General features: G+C 36.7%; 2 protein-coding genes across 2 annotated transcripts in view; one reads left to right on the top strand and one right to left on the bottom strand.

Moving 5' to 3' along the window:
- Positions 1 to 9,887, top strand: part of LOC107695273 (glutaminase kidney isoform, mitochondrial-like) — a 10,877-nt gene extending 990 nt beyond the window's left edge. The window contains exons 3-18 of the mRNA XM_016495106.1: positions 1,493 to 1,614; positions 2,146 to 2,275; positions 2,376 to 2,455; positions 3,895 to 4,058; positions 4,490 to 4,548; positions 6,972 to 7,004; positions 7,099 to 7,157; positions 7,261 to 7,327; positions 7,405 to 7,455; positions 7,567 to 7,743; positions 7,921 to 8,052; positions 8,140 to 8,232; positions 8,339 to 8,400; positions 8,497 to 8,573; positions 9,028 to 9,091; positions 9,164 to 9,887. Of these exons, the coding sequence (XP_016350592.1) occupies positions 1,493 to 1,614; positions 2,146 to 2,275; positions 2,376 to 2,455; positions 3,895 to 4,058; positions 4,490 to 4,548; positions 6,972 to 7,004; positions 7,099 to 7,157; positions 7,261 to 7,327; positions 7,405 to 7,455; positions 7,567 to 7,743; positions 7,921 to 8,052; positions 8,140 to 8,232; positions 8,339 to 8,400; positions 8,497 to 8,573; positions 9,028 to 9,091; positions 9,164 to 9,353 (1,560 nt within the window). The 3' untranslated portion in view covers positions 9,354 to 9,887. The remainder of the gene's footprint in view (positions 1 to 1,492; positions 1,615 to 2,145; positions 2,276 to 2,375; positions 2,456 to 3,894; positions 4,059 to 4,489; positions 4,549 to 6,971; positions 7,005 to 7,098; positions 7,158 to 7,260; positions 7,328 to 7,404; positions 7,456 to 7,566; positions 7,744 to 7,920; positions 8,053 to 8,139; positions 8,233 to 8,338; positions 8,401 to 8,496; positions 8,574 to 9,027; positions 9,092 to 9,163) is intronic.
- Positions 9,888 to 10,894: 1,007 nt separating this feature from the next.
- The window catches only part of LOC107695231 (SPRY domain-containing protein 4-like), a 2,110-nt gene continuing 1,023 nt past the window's right edge, over positions 10,895 to 11,981 (bottom strand). Inside the window, exon 2 of the mRNA XM_016495047.1 lies at positions 10,895 to 11,981. This exon is cut by the window's right edge and continues 15 nt beyond it. Within this exon, the coding sequence (XP_016350533.1) occupies positions 11,460 to 11,981 (522 nt within the window). The 3' untranslated portion in view covers positions 10,895 to 11,459.

Raw genomic sequence — 11,981 nt, 5'->3', positions numbered from 1 at the left:
GTGTGTGTGTGTGTGTGTGTGTGTGTGTGTGTGTGTGTGCTTCAGTACACATGACACCCAGAAATAGACACCCATTAAAGTGTTAAGAGGTCTGTTGCTATAATTTATGTGCATGGGGTTATTTTGTCTATATATGATGGTCATCTCCACCATAGCTGCAATTTAACAGCTCAAATGATATATATCATTGACCAAGGAAAACATGTTCCTACCAAATGATTGATGGTTAACTCTTGCATTTGACTAGTGTAAACACTGTTGTATTGTACCATAAGAACGTCATATTTCTAGCCTTTGATTAAATACATCCATATATTACAATTATTGTAAATATATAGGGCACAGGCAATAATTCTTCATTTCTTTATTTTACTATACCTTACAACTGTATATCACAGTGCTAGTAGTTCAACCCTAAATTTGTGCTAAAAGTTTCAAACAATAATTGTCCACTGAACAATTCAACAATTCATAATTTAATTGTTCCAGTATTGAAATACAGTATCTCACAGAAGCGAGTACACCCCTCACATTTTTGTAAATATTTTATTATATCTTTTCATGTGACAACACTGAAGAAATGACACTTTGCTACAATGTAAAGTAGTGAGTGTACAGCTTGTATAACAGTGTAAATTTGCTGTCCCCTCAAAATAACTCAACACACAGCCTAGTCTGCTTGTCTTCAGCAAACTGTTTGCGGGCTTTCTTGTGCATCATCTTTAGAAGAGGCTTCCTTCTGGGACGACAGCTATGCAGACCAATTTGATGCAGTGTGCGGCGTATGGTCTGAGCACTGACAGGCTGACCCCCCACCCCTTCAACCTCTGCAGCAATGCTGGCAGCACTCATACGTCTATTTCCCAAACACAACCTCTGGATATGACGCTGAGCACGTGCACTCAACTTCTTTGGTCGACCATGGCGAGGCCTGTTCTGAGTGGAACCTGTCCTGTTAAACCGCTGTATGGTCTTGGCCACCGTGCTGCAGCTCAGTTTCAGGGTCTTGGCAATCTTCTTATAGCCTACGCCATCTTTATGTAGAGCAACAATTATTTTTTTCAGATCCTCAGAGAGTTCTTTGCCATGAGGTGCCATGTTGAACTTCCAGTGACCAGTATGAGAGAGTGAGAGCGATAACACCAAATTTAACACACCTGCTCCCCATTCACACCTGAGACTTTGTAACACTAATGAGTCACATGACACCGGGGAGAGAAAATGGCTAATTGGGCCCAATTTGGACATTTTCACTTAGGGGTGTGCTCACTTTTGTGGCCAGCGGTTTAGACATTAATGGCTGTGTGTTGATTTATTTTGAGGGGACAGCAAATTTACACTGTTATACAAGTTGTACACTCACTACTTTACATTGTAGCAAAGTGTCATTTCTTCAGTGTTGTCACATGAAAAGATATAATAAAATATTTACAAAAATGTGAGGGGTGTACTCACTTCTGTGAGATACTGTATGTGTTCTTGTATTTCTTAGGCACTCAGAAGCACAGGCTTGCTGACCTCTGACCCCCGTTTAAAAGACTGCATGCGGCAGATCCACCAAGCTGTCCAAGAGTCTGTTGGAACAGCAATGATGGACCAGGAACTGTTCAGAAAGTAAGTGTAAAACTGACGCAGCAATTCAAAGCTTGAGAGAGTATGTGTTTGTGTGAGATTTTTGTGATATGCCATGACATCACTTATCGTTTATGACCTGCAGCTGTTATGATATATACACACACTCATGCCCCTTACAGGTAAATGATATCTCAATGTTCTTGGAAGACTGGAAATACAAACAGTCAGTTCATCATACACACATATCATCACATACAAATTCCTGACCTGACTTTCTGTTCTCCAACAGAGGTAAATACAACAAGCCACCTGTTGTGTTGTATGTTTGTGTACATGCGTTCTGCTGGAGCATGTGTGGCTGGAGCTAAGCCATGTTAAGCAGCGATAAACGTGTTTGTTACTCGTGTGAGGCACCGCTTAAGTTGCTTTTGAACCAGCTCTGTCGGTGTTAATAAACATGGATCAAATATCATGTTCGGCCATGTACAACTCTCTTAGCACATTACAGATCACAGGTGGCTGTTAAGTCACAGTTGTGTCACATGGGCATATGTGTGTTTCTGTTTCTAGATGTGTTGGCAGTAACATAGTCCTCCTGTCTCAAGCTTTCCAAAGGAAGTTCATCATTCCAGAATTCGAAGCCTTTACATCCCTCATAAACCATCTGTATTATAGCACACAGGCTCAGAAAGGAGGGAAAGTAAGACATTGATTTTCCTTATCACTGTTTCTGAATCACAATTACAAACACATTTGTCAACATCTCATCTCTGTATTTGTCTATGTGTGTGTTTGCGCAGGTAGCAAACTACATCCCTCAGTTAGCTAAGTTCAGTCCGGACCTATGGGGAGTTTCTCTATGCACAGTGGATGGTCAAAGGTAAAATATGCTTTCTTTTGACTGTCTTTACTCACATGATTGTGATGAGAGAAGGGTCCAGAATTAACTTTTTGGTCCACCTGTACATACATGTATAATTGTGGTTGAAATTACAATTTTTTTTACCATAAAAACATTACCGTTGAAAATGTTGGGGTCAGTAAGTTTTTTTTTTTATAATAATTTTATAATAATAATAATAATAAAATAATATTATTCATCAAGGATGCATTAAATTAATCAAAAGTGACATATGAAATATATATAATATATAATGTAATATTTAAAGGGGTCATATGATGCTTTTTTTTTTTTTTTTAAATACACATTTATTTTGACACAGCGTCTCCCTGACATGGCTGCTTCAACACTACTGCGGTTAAACCACGCCTTCTTTCTTTGTGTGAACATTTGGGTGGCATTACGCAAATATTTCCACATAGTGACGTAGAGATGTGGGGGCGTGTTAGAACGAGCCGTTTTAGGGGGGCGTGGCAGAGTCTTAACTTTGATCAAGAATATCTCTTTGGTTTTGAGACTTTAGTCTTTGCAACTTCAGGGATCTTATCTATGCACAATCAGCTTGTAACAATCCAAAGAGAAAGGAAAACTTGAAATCGCATCATATGACCCCTTTAATGATACAAAAATGTCTGTTTCTGTTGTTTTTTTTTACTTTGAATTCATCAAAAAACATCATTATGAGAATATGAAAATTCCACAAAAATATTAAGCAGCACAACCAGTTTCAGTGTTGGTAATAATAATAATTTTTACTTTAGCACCAAATTAGCATATTAGAATGATTTCTGAAGGATCATGTGACACTGAAGGCTGGAGTAATGGCTTTTTAAAAGCTCAGCTTTGCCATCACAGGAATAAATTACATTTTAAAATATATTAAAATGAAAAAACAGTTATTTAAAATAGTTTCACAATATTATTGTTTACTGTATTTTTGATCAAGATAGACTTCTTTCAAAAATCTTACCAACCACAAACTTTTGAATGATAATGTATTAAAACAATATTTTACAATGTGTCTCATTATAAATATTTATATATATATATATATAATATTTATATTTAAATAATTATTATTAATATTTAATTATTATAGTTATTTTAATGATGTCTTTCTGTCTCAACAACAAACTAATATTTTTTTTCTTTGCATATTTTTAAACAGTGTAGGTCATTGGTTGTAATGTATTCGAGTCTTTGACAGTCTTTAAATCATGGATATCACTTACATCAAATTTATCATATTATATAAATTATTTAGTTCAAATTAATGTTTTATTAACCCGCCTAACCCAAATTTCACTCGCATGTGATGCTTTCTGATTTTTCTGGACCCTGAATGATAATTTAGTTTTTCTTTTGCTTTTCCCTCTCACTCATTGTATGTTAAATTTGTTCTCTTTCTCTTTACATAGGCATGCTATAGGAGACACCAATATGCCATTCTGTCTGCAGTCATGTGTGAAGCCTCTGGAGTATGCGCTGGCTGTGCACGAGGCTGGCACTGAACATGTGCACAGATATGTGGGGAAAGAACCCAGTGGCCTCAAATTCAACAAACTCTATTTAGATGAAGAGGGTGAGAATCCATCACAATCTGTTTTATTTCTATTGTAGATGCTGTCTACAATAGAAATAAGTAGTCTTGAATAGTATTTGGACACTTAAAACGACACATATATATGTCAGTAAACTTATGTTTTATAATCTTTCTCTTATTTGCCCTGGACGAAACTGCAGAGGTTCAAACCAATGGCATGACTCAAAATTAGCGACATCACAGGCTCATAGCATTCTATTGCAACATGAAGTCCGGGTATAAGAGGAAGCTGTAAAACAGTTGTCAGTTGTCCTTTCAGTATGAATCTTATCAATGGATTTCCTCACCTCTGAGGAACATTGCATCTGCAGTCTGTACTGAATCTGATACGGAATCATTCCCAGTCAGCACGATGCCCCTTTGACACTGAGTTTTGACAATTTGTAAACTTTTTTTGTTTTGTTTCCCAGATAAACCTCATAATCCCATGGTAAATGCAGGAGCCATTGTAATCAGCTCTCTCCTAAAGGTAATTTTTATTTAGGTTTAAGGTTTATTTTATTTTATTTTTGTCCCAGCCTTTACAGGGACACAAGCCTTGAATAGTTACTTTAAATTCAGCAGCAGTGCTGTGTTGCATGTTATTGATTTCAGAAATGATTGCCATGATAGACAAAGTGCTTTTAATTGGACACAATTATATTTCTGTCCTTTTGACCTGGTTTTAAATAGCTGACAAGGTGTGTGTTTGTGTGTAATGGGGGGAGTGGGTGGTCCTTTTAGAAATGGCAAAATAAGAGCAGTTAGTGGTCAAGAGGTGTGTCTAAACAGCCAATCAGAGGATGTGCTGAGAAATACGCCTTTCAGCGTGTTTAAAAAGACTGCAAAGGAAGATTAAAAGTTTTCAGTGGTTTAAATTAACTGATATAAAAACAGTACCTAACTGCATGTATAATTAAGGGACTCCCCACTTTTATTTCAAGTTCAAAAGTGTTCGTGTTTCTAGTTTGACCTATGTCCTTAAATATGTTACACAACATCACTGAGCACAGACACACAGGAATACTTTTTAAGATGAAGACATCTCACAGCTGTGATCGCATTGCGCTGACCTTTGCACATGGAACTCACTTTTGAACCTTGTGGAACTGGTCATCTTAACATCACACCTTAGGACATATGAAACTCAATACCATTTAGGGACCAGCGGTTCATGTCAAATCATTTGGCTTTATATTCGTCCTTCATGTTCTGTCATTTAACTTCATGTTTACTGCAACTGTGCAATGACAAACATGACTGATCATGATCATGTCCACATTTGCAAAATCTTTTCTTTGACAATAAGATTTATTCTCATTTAAGATGCTAATTATGGTTTCACGTGCATAACACATTCAACAAACTCATAACCTTTTATAGATTTCTATGTATTTTTATAGGATAAGACCGTTATGATTTCATATCATACCACCCTTTCTGTGCTGTCCATACCTGCACACGTTTGTGCACACTGCCACCATGTGTCTAAATACTGCACTGTTTTACTGTTTGCAGAGGGATCTTTGGATCAGTTCCAAAGTAAGCTGTGTCACTGGAATCGCTGTTAGCTATTTTTTGCTTGCCAACAGAACTAATTTTATTTATATGGAGTTCATTTTTAGCACATTTGACTAAATGTGAAAAACTACAGTGGACGTTGTAAATGTTGAATGTGTTTAACATCTGACTCTTTCCTTCTGGATCTTTTTGACTGTCTGTAGAGCTGTTCAATTTGTTGTCTTAAAAAGGATTAGCATTAGCCTTGGGTTAGCCCTCAGAAATTTCTAATGGGGTTTTGAAATTTTTGATTTGTATGAGTAAAGACAGACTACATATACTACAAGGATGTAACTTGTTAGCAACTTACATTTTAAAGCATCTCACATCTGAGGTATAATTGTGTGTAATTTATGTTGTTAAACAATATGTGGAAGTCCTTTTAAGTAATTTTAAGCACAGACCTTAATTTACTCATAAACCAGTGAATTAGCCTTTCAGTTTAATTAGCCTTCCAGGTTAGTTTTATTGGATTGACTTCCCTTGTGAAAAGTGTGGCAAAGCAAATAAAATGCAAAACTGTATTACTTCTGAAAAAGTTTTTTTGTTTTGTCTTCCCAGAAAAGTAATAATTTTGATATGTGTTGTGGAAAAGCTGTTATTTAGCAAAAAAACTGACCAAATATATTTTTTTCAACTGAGAAATAAACGCCCAATGTAACATATATGTAACATTAAAAATGTATCATAAACGCCAAATGTCACATATATGTCACATTACAGATCTTTCACAAGGAGGGGTTGTATTTCAAAAACAACTGCAGAAACAGGTTATAAGTGGTCCATTTGGTCTGTTTTATATGCCGCATAATTTTCCTGTAAGGAGAAATTGGTCTGGGTGCTTATGGGTTAAATTGAATGTGTGAAACTGTATTTACAGATAGTATAATATTAATGAAATAAAAGGCCACTTAAGTGTGCATAAAGAGAGTACACTTTCATGACTGTTTCTTAGAACAGTTAAGTACACTTAAAATGTGCACTTTGTAATAATGCCAAATTAAACGTTACACTTTAAAGTATATTTTGAATCATATTTTAATAATCTATGTTGGTGCTTTAAAGAAGTAAAAAAAATTTGATGTGTTGACTAACATACTAGTACTTGATTAGATATTCCATTTGAACTTGATATATTTTAAATGCACTAAATTGCAACTTTATCAAGTTTCATTAGAAATAACATTCAAATATATTTTAATTTACCATTAAACTTTTTATCAGCAATGAAGTGTCTGAAAACATTACATTCTGTTCAGTTTTAAACTATGGTAAAGTGTACTTTTTTCACAAGGGTATTGGTGATTTTTCTGTCGTCTTCTCTCACGTTCTCCATTTTTGTCTCTATTACAGCCTGGATCCAACAAGGCAGAGAAGTTTGACTTTGTGAGTACATTGCAACATCTCCACCATGTGAACTATGTCAGGTGTTTGCTGTTATCTCGCTTGTTAAAAATATTGATTTCTGTTTGTGGGTCAGATGATGGATTATCTGAAGAGAATGGCTGGCAGAGAATATGTTGCGTTCAGTAATGCGACGTGAGTTTTAAATATAACCTCATTATTTATATCAAATTACACTCTTTTAGAGGTGAACCTACAATTTGGTTTCTAATATGTACTGATATTTAAATATTTAAAGTTTCCAGTCAGAGAGAGAGACCGGTGACAGGAACTATGCAATTGGCTATTATCTCAAAGAGAAAAAAGTGAGTGTCATTTTCTTAAGCATATTGACAGGATTTTTATTGCTTTCTAACCTACTACTCTGCATTTTTTCCTGTAGTGTTTTCCCAGTGGAGTTGACATGACGGCAGCCCTTGACTTCTACTTTCAGGTAAATCAACTGTCATTCTGACACATAATTGTCTTTAATAACAGTACTTGCTATTATCGCTCATACTAAATCACTACAATTTTCTCTTTAATGTCTTTCTCTCATTTCCAGCTGTGTTCTATTGAGGTGACATGTGAGTCTGGAAGCGTCATGGCAGCCACTTTAGCTAATGGAGGCATCTGTCCAATCACAGGCGAGCGTGTGCTCAGTGCCGAGGCCGTCCGGAACACTCTCAGTCTCATGCACTCCTGTGGCATGTATGACTTCTCCGGCCAGTTTGCCTTTCACGTGAGTCACACACACACACACACAGCCGGCTGATTGTTTGCTGAATTCCTCAGTGTGGTAAAGTACACAGACATAGAGGACTTTACAGCTAGATTAAACTATTTCAGTCATTTGCTTTAAACCTCAGCTAATTGCTTAAATAAAATCACTGTTATTGTTTGTGTTTCTCTTCCTCAGGTGGGTTTGCCTGCTAAATCTGGGGTGTCTGGTGCCGTGCTGCTCGTGGTTCCCAATATCATGGGGGTTATGTGCTGGTCTCCAGCTCTTGACCGTGTTGGCAATAGCATCCGAGGCATCCACTTCTGCCAGGTACCTTTTCATGAGCTTTGCTTTTGTCTCTCTTTCTATTTCTTCATTTTTCTCCGAGACCATTAACTGAATTTGTTTCTCCTTTAGGAGCTAGTCTCCCTCTTTAACTTCCACAACTATGACAACCTGAGACACTTTGCGAAGAAGTTAGACCCTCGCAGACAGACAGGCCACGAGAGGGTGAGACCACAGACCACATTTTCAATTTCACACAATGCTAACAAAGTAAAGCTAAAAGATAAGAGCTAGCTCAGAGTTGTGATCGATCATTATATTTATATTACAGAACAAGTCTGTGGTGGACCTGATGTTTGCTGCTTACAGTGGTGATGTTTCAGCTCTCAGAAGGTAAAAATTTTCTCTTTTTATTGCAAATAAAAATACATGCAAACAGTTTCATGAGAATGGTCATGAGCAACAGTAAGATATTAATTTGTTTCGCAGAATCGCTCTCTCTGCGGTTAATATGGAGTTGACTGACTATGACACCCGTACCGCCCTGCATGTGGCCTCAGCAGAAGGTAATAAGACCATTTGTTTTGTTTATTGGTGTAATTACACTACTGTTTAAATGTTTAGGGTCAGAGATTAATACTTTTTTTACTTAGCAAGGATGTATTAAATTGATCAAAAGTGAGAGTAAAGACATTTATATTGTTACAAAAGCTTTCTATTTTAATTAAATGCTGTTCTTTTGACCTTTTTATTCACTGAAGAATCCTGAAAAAAACGATTTCCAGTTTCCACAAAAATAGAATAAAAATAAAATTAGAATGATTTCTGAAGGATCACGTGACACTGAGGACTGGAGTAATAGCTTTTGAAAATTTAGCTTTGCCATCACAGGAATAAAATACATTTTAAAATATATTAAAATACAAAAGTGTTATTTTAAATTGTTATAATGTTTCACAATATTCCACTTTTGGAATTAACAAGTCATTTATTAATAGGTCTCTAAAACTCTGATTTCAGGGCACTTGGATACAGTCAAGTTTTTAACACATACCTGCAAAGTCAACCCCAATGCAAAGGACAGGTACGGCAGAACTCCCCTCTGTTGCACTTTTTCTGTATTTGTTTCCTTTATTAAAATGCATCTGTTCTTCAGATGGGGGAACACACCTCTTGATGACGCTATGCAGTTTGGGCACAACGCCGTGGTCAAGGTACTACAAGAGTACCAGAGCATTTACACTCACACACTAATGCCAGAGGAGCTCAGCGCAGACACGTGTCCCGATTCCACCATGGACGCAGAGGAACTGAAGAGCATGGAGACTCTGGAGGGTTTAGTATGAGCAAGAACTACCATGAGCATCCCAAACTTCAGTCTCTCATGACTTCAGGGAAGCATGTGGGTGTGAGATTTATGACAAAGCCTGTGTAAGGACATGCTGAGCAGGTGCACGCAGGTGTTATAGAGATAGTTCTTCAAACCAAAGCTCTGCTGTATGTAGACCTCAGCTAGCTTCTGTTGATGGTTTAAGATGGTCAATACTGTAGTCTCTCAGACCTCCATCAGTCTACTGTGGGATTATGAAACTACCAGGTTCTTCCAAGTATTTTCTGGTACAGCTCCTCAAGGACAGTTTGGTTTGTGATTGGACCAATTTAGAAATGCAGAAGCTTCCTTTCCCTTCACGTCTATCACTGCAGAAGTATTTTTACATAAAAGCACTTAACGTAGCCAGTAACCTTAGTAACTAGGAGCCAGATTCACAAAACTTTCTTTAGATTAAAATTCTTCTTAACGGCTATTTTCTTCTTCGTTACTGACTGTATTCTGTATTCCCAAAATACTTAAGAAAAGAGATTCTTAAGCATTCTTAAGACAAAACATAAGTATTCAAATTCTTGAGAAGAATTAATGTTTTTTGAATTCTTAAATCCCTAAAGGTGAGATGTTTAATTCATTTTTGGGGTTGTTTCAAATAATAAGCATTTTGAAAATGTAGCTTTGCCGTCACAGGAATAAATTACATTTTAAAATATATTAAAATACAAAACAGTTATTTTAAATTGTTATAAGATTACATATAATACATATTACTACTGGAATATTTTACTTTTATTAAAAATGATTGTGAATGGCTTACTATCTAAAATGTTAATAGATGGATAAATGCATATTAAGATATACCATAATAAAAAGATATACCATTGAAATTGTTGTATTATATAAGGCAGCCACGAGCAAACTAGTATACAATTATAAAATATAAAAGACTGACATTTTAAGAAATATTGCTCTTGAAGATGTTCTTAAGAAAATATTTGAGAACTATTCAAAAATTTAAAAAAGTGAAATATATATATATATATATATATATATATATATATATATTAAAATCTATTCAAAAATCATCTAAACCTGTCGGAATTTATCTTAAGAATTTTCTTGACTTCTTTCATAGGAAGATTTTTGTGACTCTGCCTCTAGTTTACGAAGTACAAAGCTAATGTAAATTTAGCAGGCTATCTATCAAGAAAAGCATGCATGCACATTAAAAAGTAGTTTATTCATGAAGACCCTCCTTGTGAAGGGTGTCAATGATTGTCTTCTGGACAACTGTCAGATCAGCAGTCTTCCCCATGATTGTGTAGCCTAGTGAACCAAACTGAGAGACCATTTTGAAGGCTCAGGAAACCGTTGCAGGTGTTTTGAGTTGATTAGCTGATTGGCATGTCACCATATTCTAACTTGTTGAGATAGTGAATTGGTGGGTTTTTGTTAAATGTGAGCCAAAATCATCACAATTAAAAGAACCAAAGACTTAAACTACTTCAGTCTGTGTGCATTGAATTTATTTAATACACGAGTTTCACAATTTGAGTTGAATTACTGAAATAAATGAACTTTTCCACGACATTCTAGTTTATTGAGATGCACCTGTATTTAAAACTTGGTACATGGACTCACTTTATTGCTGGATACAAAACTGGACGTTTTGGAAAAACAAAACAAAAATTCAGATAGGTAAAGGAGTGTATTTGTTCCATATGAATGTGAAAAAGTGTAAGGTGGACAAAATGACATGAAATGAGATAAGATAAAATGGATGTATAAACTAAATAAAGAAAATCACTGGTGAAGAATGTCTTTTTATTGAAAAACTTCTCTGAACACTGTACTTGGGCACTGATGCAAAATGAGAAATGACTTTTAAGCATATCAAGTATTCATATGTGCATGTATGGATTCATTCGTTCATCTACATATCACAAACAGTAGACTGTGAGGATGTATTCACCAGCTGAATGGACAAATCTTGCTCAAATCTGGTTTAATGGCAGTGAAAAGCAGCTATGTTCCCACTGACTTCCTTAGTCTTTTCATAAGGCCCCTACATCTCCTTCTCTATCCATTAAGAGGCATGTAGCATCCATGTGTGAATGAAGAGTCACTAAAGCTCTGGTGGGATCTCCAGTCCAGAGTGTGTGAGTAACTCCCCATCCCAGAGTGCAAACGCAGGACAGATGGATGAGCGGAACTGTGTTTTTATCGTGTACACCACTTCAGCTTTCTGGATGTCCACCAGACTGAGCCGTCCAGCCTCGTAGTCCAGCAAGAGCCCGACCTGATCGGGTTTCCCCACCAAGGGCACTGGGACCTGCTTTCCAGTGGTCATAGCAAACCATTTCCTCTGGCCAAACGCGAACACCCAGGAACTGGAATTGGTGCCCACGCATTCATCACGTGACGTCAACACCTCGGCCACACCCACCCGGAATTCATGGGACTTTTTCACAGTGACCTCCCAGTAGTGTTGTCCAGAGTCAATGTGGGTGTCAGCGAGAACCACAGCCCAGTCCCGGAATCGGAGAGGGGTGTCCTGCACGAGAGTGGAGTCCACACCAAGCACTCGATAGATCACACCCGTGTCCTTCTTAAAAAGGTCCAGGCTGCTGTGGGCTGTCCGCTCATC

The sequence above is a fragment of the Sinocyclocheilus anshuiensis genome, unplaced genomic scaffold (genome assembly GCF_001515605.1).
Source record: "Sinocyclocheilus anshuiensis isolate Anshui unplaced genomic scaffold, SAMN03320099.WGS_v1.1 scaffold122, whole genome shotgun sequence".
Lineage (NCBI taxonomy): Eukaryota > Metazoa > Chordata > Actinopteri > Cypriniformes > Cyprinidae > Sinocyclocheilus > Sinocyclocheilus anshuiensis.
Note: the sequence above shows the minus strand (reverse complement) of the source record. Positions and strands in the feature narration are given on the sequence as shown.